Source organism: Lacerta agilis, chromosome 5, assembly GCF_009819535.1.
Source record: "Lacerta agilis isolate rLacAgi1 chromosome 5, rLacAgi1.pri, whole genome shotgun sequence".
Classification (NCBI taxonomy): domain Eukaryota; kingdom Metazoa; phylum Chordata; class Lepidosauria; order Squamata; family Lacertidae; genus Lacerta; species Lacerta agilis.
In genome coordinates this window covers 32,397,183-32,417,298 of record NC_046316.1, presented here as the reverse complement: position 1 = coordinate 32,417,298, position 20,116 = coordinate 32,397,183, and the positions used below count along the sequence as shown (strand labels likewise).

The 20,116-nt window shown below is 42.4% G+C and overlaps 1 protein-coding gene across 1 annotated transcript; it reads left to right on the top strand.

Annotated features, from left to right (window-relative positions):
* Positions 1 to 443: 443 nt before the first annotated feature.
* Positions 444 to 17,861, top strand: ANKRD22 (ankyrin repeat domain 22). Its single transcript, XM_033149207.1, has 6 exons — positions 444 to 723; positions 10,933 to 11,124; positions 13,504 to 13,611; positions 14,961 to 15,038; positions 15,732 to 15,830; positions 17,455 to 17,861. The coding sequence occupies exons 1-6, from the start codon at positions 703 to 705 to the stop codon at positions 17,530 to 17,532; spliced, it is 576 nt and encodes a 191-aa protein (XP_033005098.1). The 5' UTR covers positions 444 to 702; the 3' UTR covers positions 17,533 to 17,861.
* Positions 17,862 to 20,116: the final 2,255 nt, after the last annotated feature.

The window sequence follows — 20,116 nt, the reverse complement described above, 5'->3', positions numbered from 1 at the left end:
CAATATTTACAGGATGCGGGTGGCTAAAAGTAAAATGCCTGTACATTGAATAGGCTACCGTAATTCTCCTGCAGAAGTCACATTTTTGGAATGAGTGCCTGGGCAGGTGTGTGTGTGTGCGCGCGTGCACGTGCATATATTTGTATTCGGCATTCATGTGCATTACGTTTTGTCTGCAGCTGCTTGTATCTCCTCAAATAACAATGTAATCATTCTTCCATTTCTGGTTTTACAGTTTCATTCTCTTTAGCCAGTTTGGTCCTCTTTAAAGACACATTGTACGAACTGGAAGAGCTTTCAATGTTTCTGTTGCTTTTGTTTCAACAGCTTCTTTTAAGGAAAGCTCTAATTTATGTTGCCAAACTGACAGAGTGAGCCAACACTCTTTCTGTTGTAACTTGTACTACGGAGACGTGGGAGTCTTTCTGCAAAGCAACACTCACCTCTGCCTCACTGGGCGGGGCCTCTAAGCACACCATTGGCTCTCGGTGTGACTGATTAAGAAAGCCAACTTGCAGCCAACAGTAGGAAGCGCTTGGGAGTTGAGTACAATACTTGAGCCTTTTTGCTGCTCAGAGTGCTCGGCTGAAGGACTTTGCAGGTTACATTTTCATCAAATCAAAGGACAATACAAAGTCAAGAGCCTGCTAATCCACGAAGGAGCAGAGGATTCCAGACAGAATCCCAATATATAAAAAAGCTATGGGGATATTATACTCACAGGTATGTAAGCTGTTTCCTAGTCTGCTAGAATACAACAGAAGTCTGGCAGGTCTGTTTCAAAGGATTTATAAAATCTTATTTAAGTACTTCCTCAAGTGTAACTTTAAAAGTGACCTGAAGGCCTAAGGCATAATCATAGTAAGTGTAATAACCAGTTTTTCATACAGTGAATTAGATTACAGATATCAAGGGCAGGTATTTGAAGGATTATTGTGGTTTATGGCAGCTAAACAGCATGAACTGGGCATTCTTTCCTAGAGTCCTCAACATGGATATTTCTGTAGATGTTTGTTAACGAGAGGGGCAAAAAAATGGTGAAAGGCAATGCTTTTTTCCTCACGTACACATCACATTAGACCCATCAGTCCTGGCCTGTGAACCTTAATGAAACAAGCAACACACAAAAAATATTTGCCTTCATTTTAAAAAGAAGAAAAAACTGTAATAAATTATAGTTATTTTATTTCATAAAATGTATATAACGCTTGATTGGGAGAAAAAAATCCAGTGTGGTTTAAAAAAACCAAACTATATATTTAAACAATTGTGTAATTTTGTGTCAACTATCTGTATACATTTGTAGAAATCTTTTTCCCTATTAATGAACTTAGGCAGTTGAGTGCTGATAGACAGGGAGTCATTAAGAAACAACAGATGGTGTATCAGCATTCTTTGGAGAACCCCAAAATATGCAGAGACATTAAATGTTTAAAACAAAAACCAGAGTAAACTCAGTGATGGGGATTGAGTAGGCTCAGTGATGTCCAGGAGCCCTGGAATGTTGGGTATCATTTGGAAAAGAAAACCAGAAAACTGGGGAGCAGCAGCAATGAATTGGCTTGCTTGAACCTCTTTCAGCTTGTAATATCCTGGAGGGGAGCATGCCTGTCTGCCTGGGACCCTGGACAGAAACATTCCTGTTAGAGGGAATGAGAATACACTGCAATATTTCATTGCAGATCCCAGCCGTATAAATTTAATCCCAGATTTAGAGAAAAACCTATTGGTGTTTGTGATTTTGGGGTGTAGCACTACTGCACTGCTCAGGAAAAACCTGTTTCTACATTTTAAAGGATCATTATCTAAATGTACAGCACATGGAGAAAATGTGAATGCTTGTTAAATGTGAATAGGAAGAAGACATTTCTGACGTACACACAGATGAGCCAGTTGTCATGTCTGGTTGGATAGCATTCCATTTCAGGAAGTGATCTGGCTCTTTTTAATCTAGCCTCTGTGTTCTTTGTTTTACTCACACGTTTTATTGCAATGCAAAAGGCAGAAGGCCAGGTTTTTTTTTTGTTTTTTTTTTACTGGAGGTACATAATGCATGCATTCCAGTATAAGGCGTTACTGCCTTATTTCCTTGTGGGTCACAACTGCCTTCAGAACCCCAGCATGTGTCTCTTATGTTCAGAACCACCTGGTGAGGTTAGGGCTACTCTGATCAGTAGATCCACTCTTATTGTTTGCTTAGACTCCTGCTCCTAACTTTACAAATCTCCTCCTTCCCATATCTGTTTGCTGCATCTTTGATAATGCTTGCCCTTCACTTTTATTCAGCTACAATCTTGCCCATCTTAACATAGCAGCTGGTGGTATTTCTCCTTATTCATGCTTTTATTCAATGCCTGGGGCCTGTCTCTTGTTAATTTTCTAGGGTTGTTGTTGTTGTTGTTGTGCCTGCTTGTCACCCCATCTTCTCCATTTCACACTCATTCACACATACACATTCCCTTTCTGTCCTCCACTCCCCCACTTTTGCACTCTCGTATTCATTCTCTCCTTCATGTCAGACTCCCACTCTACCCAGAGACATACCTAGGGATTGATGAAATTAGTCCCTGCTGGGGGCACAGGCTCAGCAAGGGTGCAAAAATCACCCCAGAAATCTGTCTCCAGTTGTCTGTGCAAGCTTCTGGGTTTAGACAAGAGCTGGGAGCTAAGCAGTAGGTGAAATGGCAAGGGAGACCACTGAAGATTATGGAGTGTTTGATATATAGGAGTTTGGTGATGTGCTGCCACTGTTGCGGTGAGATCAAACACGAGAGAAGTTTCCCATCCTTCTTGCACCGTGGCCCAAAGGAATGTGAATATTTCACTCTTCCTCCTTGCCTGTCTCTCACTCTGGTTGCTTTTGAGTACTTGGGCCATGTAAAATGTAGGAATTTCTAATGTGGCTATTGTGGTGAAGTGATCCCCCCCGGGGGGGGGGCTGTGCCAATAAAGTTGCTTGCCGAGGGTGCAAGGGACCCTATGTATGCCTCTGACCCTCACTAGGGATGTGAGAAGGCCGCATTTTCCATTCTGACCTGCATTTGTCACAATCAGCACCGTCTCTTTTCTACTGCAGTTCAGCTTCCACAAAATACTACGTTATTCATCTCACGGTGTGCATGGAGTGTTAGGGGAGGGGTAGTACCTCTGGTGGGGTGCATGTCCTGCTCCTTCTTGTGTAGTTTGTCCACCTTTGGTTCCCACTCTGAACTCAGCTCTCACCTGTGACTCCTAGACATCTGAAGGCAACCCTGTATGAGGAAGTTTGATGCTTTAGTATGTTTTATATATTCTGTATGCCACCCAGAGTGGCTGGGGAAACCCAGTCAGATGGGCAGGGTATAAATAATAAAATTATTATTATTATTATTATTATTATTATTGAAGCTGTCAGCATGCAACAGCATCTACTCCCTAGGAAACTGCTTTGACTGGCCAGCTAAACCAGGTGAGGGTAACCAATGGGTCTCAAACACTCAATGAGTTAGGGACTTCCCCTGCATGCAAAGACAGGCTCTGGCAGATTGAGTGGACAAGACTAACAACCAAGAAGGCAGTTTCTGCATGTGCTGGAGAGGGAAGTGAGGGGCAGATGGGGCTCCTGAACCTGAGAAGGTAGCCCATCTAGGAGAAGGAAAATTCTGATCCTAAATCTCTGCTGCCTTGCCAGAGAACTTTTGGAGAAGAAAAAGCTGAGGAGTAAAGCCTATATAAATCCGGAGTGGAGTCCTAACAGAGTTGGATGCCACCTCCAATGCCTCCTTCCGGCAACTCCTGCAGCCAATCTGGTGCCAAATGTATTGCTCTGCTTTCCTTTGGACCACATCAACAAGCCTGAGAGAGGGGAGAGGGTCTTGTATGGGAAGCCCAGGATCTCCACACACTGCCCAGGCTTGTGTCACAGAGAGGCCACTTTGGTGCTGCTATATAACACAGCGGTTTGACTTCACCCCTGGAGGTGCACTCCATTGTCTCTCGAGACAAATGGATGCCAGCAACAACATATCGCTATCCGTTATTCAATGTAAGTTACATAACCTCTTACGTAACTTACATTGATTTCAATGTAAAGGAAATGTCAAAACGGTGTGTAAAAGAATTACATCACCTAAAAATAATTTGTTTGGCTGATTTCCAATCATGACCACAGATGAGCATGCGAACTGCAGCAATTTCGGCTCCCTTTTCCATTTTCACCAGAATGGTCTGACTTCCCTACTTCATTCACATGCTGCCTTTTGCTCTCCTTCTCTTTCATGAGCTTCCATTCATCCTCATTCTCTTTGCTGCCGACTCTTTTGCTGCCGCATCCTTGCCTGTATTTTGGTTCACCAGATCCTGTTTCCCCCTTTCTTCCTTGGTAGTTGGGACCTACACCTGTTGTGTTTTTCACCCCACTTTTTTAAAAAATAATAATAATAATTTTTATTTGATTTTGGACTTCCGGCGGCGACGCCATTGCGGAGCGGTCGTGGGTTGCCTCGGCTGCGAGGCGACCCAGTCCGTCCCGGGGGTTGGAGCCCCGCTACCGCAAAGCGGGGCGCCGGTGGGGTGCGGGAAGAGCGTCCCGCACCCTGGGCTCCCCGGCTATGCCCACTGTGGCTCCGAACCCTTCCCTCGCTCCCCCTGTAAAGGGGGAGTGGGGGTGAAGGGACAACGGAGCCGGGCTTCAGGGGACATGCCCCAACCGGGACGCGGAGCGGCGGTTGCCCCCGCGATGAGCGTCAATGTTCTACCTGTCAAATTTGGAGCCTAAGAAACCCGATGGCCGTGAGTATTGGATCGGACTTGCTTTTGTGCTTTTTTGACGACCCGGGTGATATTTAGAAAGGAAGCCTGCCTCCCTCCCTTCGCGGGATAGAAAATAACCAGCTTAAGAGACTGCTGTTACAGCGATGGCTACAAAGTACTTGAAGTTTGACAAGTGAGACTTTCTGGATTTCCCTCTGGGGAATAAATTGGTGGACAATATCTCTTTTTAAAATTTGTGGTTCTTGCGCCCTGGATTCAGGGAAAATGGCTGTGAAGGACTGTGACTGAATGGAAAGTTACTTGTATTAAGATGGAGAAGTCTGAAAATCGAAACTGTAACTTGACACCTATGCCTGCTTCTGCCATGCTTGGCTTTGTTTTTGATTTGGTTACGAACTGTGAAATGAGTGATGAAGAAAGGATTATTTTATTGAAACTGGAACTGCTCAACCGAAAATTGGAAATATTGAACTGTCATATGTCAGAAAAGTTATATCCCACAGAGGAGACTTCACAGGAAATGGCTGCATTGGAAGAGAACCTTGGCATGGAACTGAAGGGGTTGATTGAACAACAGGATGGAATGATATGGCGACTCCGGAGAAATGAATCGTCCTTTGGGGGTGGCAGACCCAGGACGGAGAAAACTGTTATATCTAACTCTCGAGGTGAGAGCTCGGGAGCGAAGGCGAAAATTTTATGTTTATGTCTACAAATAAAAGAAGAATGTGACGATGAACTGGAGAGGCCGGAAGAAAAGGTGCGTACCCTGATGTTCTACGCAAGGACTGCTTTGGACTTAGTCTGGATCTGTGGACTTGTAAAGAAAAAGGTCATTTCGAGGAGCGGCTCTGGAGCAAGACGACCAAAGAAAATGGACAGAAGGGGGATAGGGTGAGCTGTACTAAGGGTAAAAAGGAAAAAGGGATGTATTATGGTAACCTGAAACCGGTGTGTCAAGACTTTAAGTTTTAGATAAAGAAAAGAGGTATTTAAATTTTTGTTATTAACAGCAGTTACAGTGAATGAAGATATTTGTTATGATTTATATTGAAAATAATGGGATAAGAATTAGAATCTTGTGTGGAATTAATATAAAGTTATAATATGATTCGATCTATGTTAAGTTAAGAATGGGAAATTATTGTTTATTATAAAACAAGATTTGTTAAGAAGAATGTTTTAGATTCTAACTTTTAGATTTTTGATTTTTTAAGATTATGAGGATATATGATGTTATTAAAGTAATATTTGGGATTAGAACCGAAGATGAAAAGGCAGGGGAAGTCTGTACCAAGATTTAACCAAGAATTTATTTTTTTACAGCATAAGAAGAAGAATTATTGGTGTTTGTGTATTTGTCTATTTTTAGTTGGGTGTTGGGTTAATGTGGGTGTTATATCTGTCTGTTGTTTGTTGTAAAACCAATAAATTTTCATTAAAAAAAATAATAATTTTTATTTGATTTTACAAATTCATTCACACTAAAAATCATGAATAATAAAAATTACACAAAATTATACTTCCCTCCGCCCCTTCGTGGGTTCTTTAGTTAACTTTTTCAATTGCATACTATAAGCTCTCCTAATTTTCCTGTCCTCCATTATATCCAAACTCTATGTAATGTTACAAGTTATTTAAGACCTGCCAAAGAGTTCAAGTGTTTACAGTGGCCTGTCAAATATAATATAGATTTCTCCCATTCTTTGTTGAAATTTTGGTCCTCCTGGTTTCTGATTTTCCCAGTCATTCTTGCCATCTCTGCATAATCCACCCCACCTCTATCCTTTATCAGGCTGAGTGGTGATGCATCCACAGTGCCCCACAATGTCACATTTGAATGGACTGCCTGCACCTCAGTGCCATTTAGGGAAACTTCTGTAGGGGCATCCCCACATAAAGTCTTTAAATCACATGCTATTACTATAGCATATAAAGTAGTGACCATGACAAATGTTCATAAGAATGCCCTTTTTGTGTTTTAATCTTAAACCTTTGCAAGAGCAGAATATTGAAGCATGCTGGCAGCTAAATGATTCCAGGTGAGCTACAAATCAGCTCTTGTATCCTCCAACATTTTTTCAATGAAAATAGGGACGTCCCATTCTATAGTAATAATAATTGTAATAATAATAATTTTATTATTTATACCCCACCCATCTGACTAGGTGGTCCCAGCCATTCTGGGTCGCTTCCAACATATATAAAAACATAATAAAACATTATTATAATTTTTATAAAGAAGACCCAACTGCCTTCAGATGTCATCTAAAGGTTGTACAGTTACTTGTATCCTTGGCTCGGGGTTCACGGAGCCATATACAGGGGCATAGCAAGGGGGTGGGGGGCAGCCTGCCCCGGGCAGCGCCCTGCTGGGGCGACACTTTGGGCGGTGGCCCCACCCCGGGATTTTTTTAAAAGGCTATTTTCACCCACCCTCACTGGCCGCCCCTGTGGCTCCGCCCCAGCAGCACCGAAAATAGCCCCCCCTTTCAGTGGCTTTTTTGCCGCTGCATGGAGGCAAGGGGCGGGCCAGCAAGGAGGGGTGCCACTCCCTCCTCGCTGGCCCGCCCCTTGCCTCTATGCCCCGCTCCGCACGGGCCAGCCAGCAGCCAAAAAAAGCCTCTGAAAGGGAGGAAAGGAAGACAAAGCAGGCGCTTTCAAGCGCCTGCTTTGCTTTCCTTTGCCCCCCCTTTCAGCGGCTTTTCCTGCTGCTGGCTGGCTTGCGGAGCCGGGGCATGGAGAGGTGCGGGCCAGCGAGGAGGGGTGTCACCCCTCCTCGCTGGCCCGCCCCTCTCCCCTGCTCCGACTTGCGCTCTGCCGAGGGAGCCCAGGCGGCGGCTTCGGGAGTCTCTGCAGGCTGCAGAGACTCCCGAAGCCGCCTCCCGACATCCCCGGAGGTGGGGTGTTGAGCTGTGCGCGTGTGTCATGACGTCATGATGCATGCACATGCCGCGATGCCCCACCCCCAGGGGTGCCTCTTGGCTTCCCACCCCGAGCAGCCAAGGGGCTAGAAACACCCCTGGCCATATACCCTCCAACAATTCTCTGATGAAAATAGTGATGTCCTAAGAAAAAGTGCGACATTCCAGGATCAGTAAGAAACTGGGACAGTTTCTGTAAATCTGAGACTTTCCCTGGAAAATAGGGACACTTTGGGGGTCTGAGCTCTGACTAGTGTAATAAATATCCTTTAAAAATGCTGTTTTAGTAAATTCCCTTCAACTATGATTGAAGACAGATGACTCCATAGTTTGTCAGTGACCAGCAGTGAAGCCTGTTGAGTTGCCTAAGGTCTTGTACTACTTTTTGGTTCACAGGCCTTACTGCTTCTCTGATGTAACCCTGCTGCCCTTCCAGATTTGGACCTGAGTGCAATATGTAATACACATGTGAGGAAAGAGGATGTCCTGCTGTTGTTGCTGTTACTGAACAGCATCTTGGGAGATGAGGGATGATCGGGGAATCTGATCTTTGCAAATTGTGAAAGGAAGCCTGAGTCACAGCTCCCAGCCCATTTGGAACATGTGGGATCTGTGAAAGCCAGTGAATAAATGACTTCCAGTTGATTCCAGTCTGGGACAATGTAGTGCTCTGCTGCTGTCTCGGAACTTCAGCTCCCATCAACCCCAGCCAGAAGCCCCAATGATAAGGCATGATGGGAGTTGTAGTTCACTACATTTGGAGGGGCACTCCATTGGCTACCCTTGTCCCAGACTAATGTGCCAGGAATGGCTCTCCCCACCCCCCCACGAGGTTCTGCAATTCCCAAATGTCTCCCATAGAGTTTTCATCTCAAAATTTCTTTAGAAATGTGTGTTTTGAGAGAAAAGACATTTGCAAATGGACAATGATTTAAATAAACACTTTAATGTATTTGTAAAAATATGTCACAGGTTAATACAGGGCAGTGCAGAGGATAGATGTGAAAGCAAGAGACAAAAAACAGACTGCAGCTCCTGCTCCCTGAGCTACTCTCACTTCTTCTTTCTCCAGACTTCCATGTGTATGGTTTTTGTGCTTGCATGGTGAGCTCAGGTGGATTTTGAATCCAGTCCATCTGAATATATAGTACAGTATGAAATGCATTCTCTCACTACTTTCTCAGTCTGCTTACTGCTTCTGAAGGTTAGCGATAAACTAGTTTGTCTGTAAGATGCCACAGCACTCCTCTTTCTGCTGCTAAATACAAAGGTCTGTTTCAGATACCACATGGGTGCCAGAATTCTTGTATGCGAGATGAACAAGAAAGCACAGGAGATGTTTTAGTGTCGGGTGTTTCAGCTGTGACTCCTGCAGGTTTCCTTTGGATTGAGCCAATGATGACTAATCTGCTAGCACCGCTCTGTGGATTTAAACTGTGACTGCAGTTTTGAATGCCACGTGACTCTCTCTCTAGCTTCTCCTCACTTAGAAACATTAGGCGTGGTGGGACTGGGAGGCTTTTGCTTTATAGGAGTTGAGTATACAGTATCATCTGATTTTATGGCACTCAGATTATTCTGCGCTCCCTCCATCAAAACTCAGGTATAAATACATGTAAATACAGCGTCTTCACAAAATAAGCCATATTTCATAAAGACACCACAGACTCCTCCATGCTAAGCAACAGGAACAAAGGGTTGGGGCTCCAGATAAATATTACTGTGTACCTCGTGTGGAACACCCTCCCACCAGGTGTCAAGGAGATAAAGAACTACACAACTTTTAGAAGACATCTGAAGGCACTCCTGTATTGGCATGTTTTTGATGTTTGGTGTTTTATTGTGTTTTTATATGTGCGGGAGGCTGCCCAGAGTGGCTGGGGAAACCCAGCCAGATGGACGGGGTATAAATAACAAAATTGTTGTTGCTGTGGTTGTTTATTACTCTTAACTGTTGAGGATTATGCCTAAAGACCAGAGAATGTACGAAATCTGCTGATATATGCATATTCACTAGCACATGTGCTTTAAATGTACAGTGTGCAGCCTTGGCAGACACAAAAAGAAACCTCGATCTGCTTTTGGGTTAAGGCCAGCATTGCTGTTGAAACAGGAATTCAGAAGGAAGCAAGTCTGACACATATCCCTCTAATGAGCCACGACTATGGCAGTTTTCCTTTGAATGGAGGCTATAAAGAGTAATCTGCTAGCCCCACTCTGTGGATTTCAATTGCAACTGCAAGACATTTCTATCAAGAAGTGGTGGTAGTGGGGTTGCCTTTGTGTTTTTTTGCTTTACTTGCATTGATTATGCAATCCAAGGTAGCAGTTTCTCACCTGGTTTTGCTCTCTACTCTGCTATATTTATGTTTTGTTGCATTCCAAAAACTTGTGTGGTGGTAAGGGTGTTTAGTGGTAAGGGTGTATGCTCTGTAACAATTTTATTTCATGTGGGGCAGTTCACACTGTAGTGCTGTGGTCTAAACCACAGAGCCTCTTGGGCTTGCTGATCAGAAGGTTGGCAGTTGGAATCCATGTGATGGGGTGAGCTCTCATTGCTCTGTCCCAGCTCCTGACAACCTAGCAGTTCGAAAGTATGCCAGTGCAAGTAGATAAATAGGTACCACTGCGACGGGAAGGTAAATGACATTTTTGTGCGCTCTGGCTTCCGTCATGGTGTTCCATTGCACCAGAAGTGGTTAAGTCATGCTGGCCACATGACCCAGAAAGCTGTCTCTGAACAAATGCTGGCTCCCTCGGCCTGAAAGCGAGATGAGCACTGCACCTCACAGTCGCCTTTGACTGAACTTAACCATCCAGGGGTCCTTTACCTTTTTTTTATATCACACTGTAGTGAAGGTGAGTTTCAGCTACCAGTGAAATGTTCATTTGTCTACTCTGCTGCACACCCAGATTCCTCTTAAGCTTGGCCATGTTGGAAATCTTACACAGCTACAATCATGGTGATGGAATCTCTTTCCTCGGAGGTTTTTAAGAAGAGGCTGGATGATCATTTGTCATGTGTGATCTAGTTGAGATTCCTGCATTGCAGGGGGCTGGACTAGTTGACTCTCAGGGTTCCTTCCAACCCTACAATTCTATGAAGGATGTAGATGTGCAGTTATGTAGTAAACATGAGCTCTCTGCATGCTCATGTGGAGTCAGCCAAACACCACAAGTCTAAGGCTATCAGAAAAGTTTGTTAACCTAAGACACTTTGTTGAACTGTATTCATTTCCCACCTCTTCTTCTGCAGCCCATTTGTCAGGCAGCTTATAATAATGACTTCAATGAACTGCAGCTCCTTCTGGAAGAAGACAGCAGTTATTTGAACATCCAGGACAGCTTTGGAGGAGACACACCATTGATTTGTGCCTGCAAAAAGGGGCACAACAGAATTGTCAGTTATCTTCTGAAAATGAATGCTGATGTAAACATAAAAAATAAGGCAAGTCTCAGTAAACATATACCCAATGAGGTCTTCCTTTATGTTACTAAAGTCATAATGTGATCTATACCTTCAAGTAGAGGGGGGTATGTTTCTCACTCATAATTTGATTAGCTTAACATCCTCAAACTATCCAGAAAAGGTAGATGCTGTTATTCACTTTTCCCATAAATAAATTTTTTTATGCTCAGACAAATCTTAGACATTTTTTTTAAGAAGGTATGTCTCAGCATAATCTTTCCCACATGCACAGCTCTTATTCACAGAATAAAATCAAAATATAAAACCACAAATATATAATCAAAATAACAACAACCCAATAACACCCCCCAAGCCACATTTTAAAAGGGCATAAGATGTCAATCAAATCAACCAAAGGCCTGGTGCCTAAAGGTGTATAATGAAGGCGCCAGGTGAGCTTCCCTGGTGAGAGCATTCCACAGATGGGGAGCCACTGCAGAGAAGGCCCCTTCTCATGCTGCCACCCTCTGGACCTCACAGGTAGGAGGCACATGAAGAAGGGACTCAGAAGACTATCTCAGAGTCCAGGTAGGTTCATATGGAAAGAGGCAGTCCTTGAAGTATTGCAGTCCTGAACCGTTCAAGGCTTTATAGGTCAAAACCAGCACTTTGAATTGGGCCCAGAAACAAATTGGTAGCCAGTGCAGTCAGACCAGGATCCGTGTAATATGTTCAAACCATCTTGCTCTGGTGAGCAACCTGGCCTCTGAATTCAGCCCTAGCTGAAGTTTCTGAACTGTCTTCAGAGGCAGTCCCACGTATAATGCATTGCAGTAATCTAACCTTGAGGTTACCAGAGCATAGACAAGAGTAGTTAGATTATCCCTGGCTAGATAGGGGCATAGCTGGGCCACCAGCTGAAGCTGATGGAAGTCACTCCGGGCCACTGAGGCCACTTGAGCCTCAAGCAACATCAAAGAAGAAGTGTGCATGCACACGAAAGTTCATACCAAGAACAAACTTAGTTGGTCTCTAAGATGCTAAGGAATTTTTTATTTTATTTTGTTTTGACTATGGCAGACCAACACGGCTACCTACCTGTAACTGAAAGGATCCAGGAGTAACCCCAAGCTACGAACCTGCTCCTTCAGAGGAAGAGTAACCCTATCAAGAGCAGGCAACCTCCCACCCACCTTGTCTAGGAACCACCCACTAAGAGTGTCTCAGTCTTATCTGGATTGAGTTTCAATTTGTTGGCTCTCATTCAGTCCATTACTGAGGCAAGACACTGGTCCAGCACTTCCACTGCCTCACCTGCAGATGTAAAGGGGAAATAGAGCTGAAGGATACTTCAAACCTCCGGATAACCCTATCCAGCAGTTTCATGTAGATATTAAACAACGTTGGGGATAGGATTGAGCCCACATTGAAGGTTCCATGGGGCTGAAAAGCATTCCCCAAGCAACACCCTCTGGGAATGACCATCCAAGTAGGAATGGAACCACCACAATGCGCTGCCACCCACCCCTAGTTCGGAGAGTTGCTCCAGGAGGATATCATGGTTGATGGTAGCGAAAGCCGCTGAGAGGTTGAGAAGAATTAACAGGGACATGTTTCCCTTGTCTCTTTCTCAACAGAGGTCATCATACAGGGCAACCAAATAAATTTCTGTGCCAAAACTGGGCCTAAACTCCAACTGAAATGGATCTAGAAAATCAGTTACTTCCCAAAGTGTCTGCAACCACTCACTCCAGAACCTTGCTCAGGAAAGGGAGATTAGCAACTAGCTGACAGTTAGGTTTGCGTGGACAGGCGGAGTCCCCCAAACCTGGATATTCCAAATGGTTTGAGAAATTATGTGTCCTTGTGTTTTGAAAAAGAAAACCAAGTGTGCATGCACACGAAAGCTCATACCAGGAACAAACTCAGTTGGTCTCTAAGGTGCTACTAGAAAGAATTTTCGATTTTGTCAAAACTTCATCACTTTGTTTCTTTTTTCCCTATTACAGAAAGGCGGGGTGGGCAAAGCTGAGAACGTTCCTAAGCAGATGGATGTATCTAAAGATTCATCAGAATTCAGAATCTTTTTTGGGGGAAGTCTTATACAAAAATGGAGCCCAGAACTAGGGGAAGTATCTCCTCCCTCTTCCTCAGTGTCTAACAACTGTGAGGCATAAGTGAACATTTGTTAAGGATCACCAACTGGGCTCCATTTGCTCACCGATTGCTGCATAACATATGAATATTGTCCTTTATTTTCACATGGAGAATATGAGACTCTTAATCTCACAGGCGATTTCTAATAGGGAAAAAGAAGGAAAATGTGCCCAAAATATGTCTAACATACTCTGTGTATAAAATGGAAGGGAATTAGAACTCTTTGCCTAATATAATATGAGTTCTTCTGTTTCTCTCTAGAAAGAACGAACATGTTTACATTATGCTGTCAAAAAACGGTTCAGCTTCCTTGACTACCTACTCATAATCATCTTAATGCCTGTTATGCTTCTTGGGTATCTACTCATGGTAAGTTCAGCAAAAGAATGAAAATAGCATCTTTATATACCAGTCTTCACAAAGCTTCACCAACCTGGTGACATTCAAACAACATGGCCATCCTGTCTGGGATTGGTGAGAGTTGTAGTCCAAAATATCTAGAGGACACCAGGTTGGTGAAAGCTGTAAGTTATCAGCAGATCTAGGGGAGCATGACTGGTTTGGTTCAACCAGGCACAGAACTCCTGGGCTGCCACAATTATGACATCTAATAGAAGGCAAGAGGCAGGATGCTGGATTTTGGCATTGCACATGGTGCCACTCAAACTTGAGGTGCCAAGGTTCCTCACTGGCCCCACACCCCATTTTCTGGACATATTTTCTCTCACAACATTCTTTATGGGTCCATCTATTACTTGTGCTCCCTTACTCTAAAAGGCAAATCAACTCAACTGGGTAATCCCATTGTTTCACTCTCAGAACAGAAAGAAAGTATATATATTTCTGGTTTGTAGCCATTAGATATCAACCTTGGCTTGTGTGCCAAAAATATCAACCTTGATCTAAGTGACCCCCATCCTTGGCATACCAGGGCCACTTCAAATATTTCCAAAAGCTAGTGTGCACCCATAGGCCTTGAGTGATTGTCACATGTGACAATAGAACTTGTTTTCTACAGTTGACTATGCATACTAGAAAGCCACAAAGCCAATTACAGCTTCCTAGCAAATAGGCATGCACATGACATATTATTATTTTTTTTAAAAAAGAGATGTACATGCTTCTCACACAGAATTGATGTAACATGATGTAACTGTAAGTACAATGCACAGAAATGAATGGAGCCCACTTCACAGTATACATGCATAGGATGGTGGCATTTGAATATAGCATCAGACTAATTTACATTGCATACTAAACTTCGATCGCTACAGACTGCATTCACTAAGTAAGTGCTTACAGTGGTACCTCGGGTTGCATACGCTTCAGGTTACATACTCCACTAACTCAGAAATAATGCTTCAAGCTAAGAACTTTGCTTCAGGATAAGAACAGAAATTGTGCTCTGGCAGTGCAGCTGCAGCAGGAGGTCCCATTAGCTAAAGTGGTGCTTCAGGTTAAGAACAGTTTCAGGTTAAGAACGGACCTCCGGAACAAATTAAGTACATAACCAGAGGTACCACTGTATTTCAATGGTGAAAGCTAGGAGAAAACAAACATTTAGATACAATCTTGCAGATAAAATGTTTAAAAAGTTCCACATCATTATTGGGAAGATGAATAAAAGTAAGTTTTCATTGTCAGACAACTCAGCATGAGTTTTCTCATTGTGAATATAAACTGTCATTCTAACAATGACATGCCCATCTGTTGAACAGGTATCCAGAAGTAAGCAGAATGAAAATCTTATCAAGATGCTGCTTAGAGCTGGTGTCGATGTTAATGTTACAGATGATGTAAGTGGACATATATATCCTTGGAGGGTTCTAGGACAATGATATAGTGGGATCCCCAGCTCTTTGAACTGGGAGTGATCAAAAAGTCGTCTTCTTTTTTGGCAATCACTCGTAGCTGAGTAAGATTGTCTTCCACAGCTATGGTCTTAACAGTGTGTCTGTAAGCAACTGTGGAGGCCAATAGTATAACCATACCCAAAGGGGGGAGAATATCCAGAGCAGAGAAAAAAACATGTGGGGCATCCTCTGCAAATGTGTAGTTTGGATTCACAGAGGCTGTTAATTTAAATAATTTGTTTGCCATAGCTCTTGTGGCACACTACTCTTTCAGCAGCCCTCACTTACTAGTTGTAGGACAACAACATGCATTCCTAATCATCACCACCATTCCATCAGGGTGCAAGTTGTTTTAGAAAGTGTAAGAGGACAGGTCCATGTCCTAAGAAAGCTGATGGTTAAACTTTGACACTGGGAAAACTGCAGAGGTAGGAGTAAATTGTTTGGGGTTTATTGGGGGGGGGAGAGACCAAATTATTAGAAGCATAACACAGCTACAAAGATACATGACTCACAGCTCCCCTTTCCTCTAGAAATAAAGGATGCATTAACAGGAGAAGCATTAGGACATGACTGAAACTTCTGCTTGTATAATAATGCATATCTTTCCAAGGGTAATTGTTTGGTTCTTTTCAGTCAGGAAGGACAGCTCTCCACTATGCCTGTGAAATGAAGAACCCATCCATCGTTCCTCTACTTGTAGGGGCAGGTTCTGATCTCTCTATAAAGGACAAGGTAAGGAAGTCAGAGCTTAATACAGCTATAGTTTTGACTGACTTCGACAAGGCTTCTGGTTCACCCTCTCTTCTGGACGGTGCCAACTATTGTTGAGGGAGAACCTGCTCTCCCAAGTAGTTGTCGATTTCTAGAATGAAGGCCAGCAGTGTTTTGTCCCTCTGGAAGACCCAGGCTGTTCACCATTTGTTTCTCATCTAATTGATTGAGGGAAGCCTTGATGTTTGTATAGTTCCCCATACATCAGGTATGGGGAACTACGGCCTGTTGCTTGTTGTTGGACTCCCACCACCTCTGAGTCCTATCTATTGGCCATGCAGCTTGAAGTCCAACAATATCTGGAGAGCTTTATGTTTCTCATCCCTGATTTATATCTTGCAAACAATCCCAACCCTTGGGCATTCTAATTTAATTTATACCATCTAAAAACATTCCACTGTAAACTGAAATGTGCAGCTGATTATGGGAGAGATGTAAGAGCTGGACCATGCAGGATTATACCATTCATTTTGAATGGATGTTTTCACACACTGTATCTGCTCTCAAGAGCTCCTGCACCAGCTCAATTGGAGCCCTCAGAAATCCCTTTGTAAATTCACATAAAAATGATCGTTCTCTCTTGGCCATGAATAATCTCAAATCCTCTGCAAGGTGAGCAATATTGTATTGCAGAATGAAGACACCAAATATGCTTTTGCCATGTTCAGAAACCCATAATACTAAGCTGTGCCTTTGTTGACGAAAAGCATTCAACTTGTTTCCTTTGTGTGTATGTTGTTTCTGTCATTAGCTTTTGTAAAACAGAAGTCTCTTATCCCTTTGCACAAAGAATTAAGTGTTCATATTAGCAAGACTAGGAATATTTTGGTCAAAATTGCTTCCTCCAGTGGCAATTCTTTTGTATTGATCTCAAAATGGATAAACTTTAAACAATTGGGAATTATTAAGAGAAATCCCACTAATTTCAGTGGGGAAATTCTCCCTCACTCTAGAACCCACAGCTGGTGACAGCTGGCACAATCTGAGGTAGGAATAGGGGAGAAGATTGATTCTGTTCATTATTGCAGGTTAATCTATCCAATCTGCACTTTCTGAAAAAAATGTGAGAGCTGAAATACATCCAGCCTTTAAAATTCTCACTAATACATCTTTCATTATTTCATTCTCCATTATTTACAGAGGTGCATATATTAGGGGAAAGTGTACCTAAAAGTTAATACAAGTGAAAATAACATACAAAAATGAATTATATTAGGAGAAATTGCTGGCAAAAATATGCATATTAAGTCAAAGCTGCATACAAACAAGTACTTATTAGGAGAGATTCGTACCGAAATGCTATTGGATTTGCATGAAGATTTTCCAAATAAATCTACAAATTGCCAAGCAATGTGGAGAACTGAATACAAGACTCGAAAACTTGAGGGAACTGAAATGGGCAGATCTTTCCATCCCTAATCTGAAGGAATTGTATTGCACACAAGAAGCCATATTCAAAGATTAGCGCTGCTGCCCAGCAATATCTATTAACACACACACACACACACACACACACACACACACTGGTACTAGGGTCTTGAATTATTATTTTTATCATTGCTTATTTTACCTCTTTTTTCCCCAGGAAGGAGAGACTCCACTTGACATAGCAAGAAGATTAAAGTTCACCAACATAGAAAACATGTTAAGGAAGGATACTTAGGCCATATAATGTGATGATGTGAAGCCCGAGTCAGGGGAGGAATCTGTGAGGGCAATAATAAGTCCCACAGCACTGACATGCTATAGTAACCTCATGTTTACAGCAGCTACCAAGTTTATACAGCATAGATGGACTGTGTTAAAATCTGCTGCTCCATATGAATAGCTGATGTGACTTGACCAGAAGCACACAGTTAACATTCTGAACATTAAGAGCTATTCATTTTTTTCATTCCCCCTGTACCAAAGTATGTTTGTAAAGGGTATGAACAATACTATCTGTAACAGTTGCAACTGGAAACAGATTAATCAGTAAAGACCTGTTTTGTATTTTATTTTACTTTTTTGACACAAGGTGTACATTCTCAACTACATAGAATTAGAAAAGAGCTGCCAATTTATGACATGGGCACCATAAGTGGCAGAGCAAAGGGCCATGTGGGCATGCCTCGGCAGGAGCAGAAAGCTCGGGAACCTGGGTGTCTCTGTCTCTTCTACATTGTGCTGTTCCCACTCCCAGTAGAAGCAAAACCACACTAAGGACCTGGGAAGTAAGGTGATAAAGGAAGAGGGAATTCAGACAGGGTGGTTGACAGGTTGAAAATAGACAGAAGACTGAAGAGCAGAGATCTACAAGATGATAATAGGAGCTATCATTTTCATTTCAATATTTATTAAAAGATAATCTGAGAAGTATTTGCTGCTAGCTGTGTTGACAGGCCATTCTTTTCTCCGGAAGACTGAAGGAGCCAATAAGCGAGCAATTTTAGATGCCCAGAGATTATTTAGATTGTGCTGTTTGGTTTTTTCCCCCTCCTCCCTGTGTGTTTCAAATTTCAAACAGATACATCTTCCAATCTATAGCTGTACTACAGCTCCCATTATCCCTAGCTAGCAGAACCAATGGTCAGGGATGAGGGGAACTGTAGTCCAAAAAACAGCAGGCAACTCAAGTTTGGGAAGCACTGTGCTGTTTTGCCATACATGTAGCATGTTACAACAACATAGTTGCACCAAGGGAAAACATCTAACTAAATATCTCCCAGCTCACAGCTTTAGTAAACGCTTGCCAAATTACAAAGGTATTGCAAAGAAAAGAGGTTGTGAAAGAAGGATTGATTTCTTCATCTCCATAGCAGCATTGAGTGAAGTATATAGATTTTTAGTCATCATCATCTTAGTTATTTCTATGTACAGTTGCATCAAAGATTATAGATATCCCGTGAACAAGAATATGAATATTTTAGCCCCACCTCAATTGTCAACTCAATTACAGCAGTTCTAATTGCTTTATCCATTATCTCTGTGTACATGTCCTCCTTCACTAAGACTTCCGAATGTCAGTGATGAGCACTATGGATACTTCTTCATTATCTCTATGGATCTCCATAAACATAGGCTCAGTTGCATCAATTCCTCAGATAAAATCTAGGTGGTTCCATTTGGGAATATGCTTTTCATAAATGAGGTTAGTAATCCATGGGCGTAATAGTTTTACATCATTTGGGTGTGCAAACAGTCCATATTGTGATTGGTATTTCTTTATCTCCTATCCCGCACACAGGAGGTGTTGTCTGGGGACAAAACAGCAACAGTAATGACCGCTAAAGATGCACCAAGGGAAAACATCTAACTAAACATCCTTTCAAGCAGATGATGTAAAAAACAATGCAACCCATAAAACAAAATATGACTATACACATGTGTTGACAGGCCATTCTTTTCTCCAGCAGAGTGAAGGAACAAATGAGTCAGCAATTTTAGATGCCCAGAGATGATTTAGATTGTGCTGTTTGACATTTGAAATGCACGGGGGAGGCAGGGGAATCCAAACAGATACATCTTTCCATTGATAGCTGCACTATATACCTGCAAAATTACAATGGTAGCTCTTCCGAAGGAAGCAGGTAGCAAGAGAGGGATGAGATTCCACATCTCGTAAACAGCTTCTAGTGGATTATAGAGATTAACATTCATCATCTCAGTAAACTCCATAAACTTTGTGCATCAAAGATTAGGGATACCTCCCCCGAGAAAGGTTATTAACATTTCAGCATCATCTCAATTATCAGCACAATTACACAAGGCATAAAAAACAACTATGCATGGTATTTGGGGGTTTTATCAATGATCTCTGTATGCATGTGCTCAGTTCCATTAAATAAAATACTCAGATAAATTCCAGGTGGTTCCATTTGGGAATATGATTTTCATAAATGAGGTTACTAAATAATGAGCACAATAATTCTACACCAGATGGGTGTGCAAGCAAGTCTTGCCTTCTAGTCCATAATGTAATTGGTATTTGTATATCTTCTATCTTATAGGCAGGGAGTGTTGTCTAGGGATAAAACATGTGATGATGCCAGGTTTTCAAAAGAATATAGAAATTTCTCCAAGGGAGCCAGGACAGAAGACTGAACAACAGAGATTTGCAACATGATTGACAGAATAAATCATATTTCATAATATTTATTAGAAAGATAACCTGGTGTGTGATCAGCCATTTTTTCCTGCAGAAGATTGAAGGTACCCAGGAAACAGCTAATTAAGTTTGTTTTCTCCTCTGACCAACAACACAATAG

Excerpts from the sequence above, each read along its gene's own strand:
- ANKRD22 (XM_033149207.1), top strand. The coding sequence starts at position 703 with ATGGGGATATTATACTCACAG. Across the intron at positions 724-10,932 it reads TGGGGATATTATACTCACAG|CCCATTTGTCAGGCAGCTTA; the intron begins GTATGTAAGCTG and ends CTTCTTCTGCAG. Across the intron at positions 15,831-17,454 it reads ATCTCTCTATAAAGGACAAG|GAAGGAGAGACTCCACTTGA; the intron begins GTAAGGAAGTCA and ends TTTTTTCCCCAG.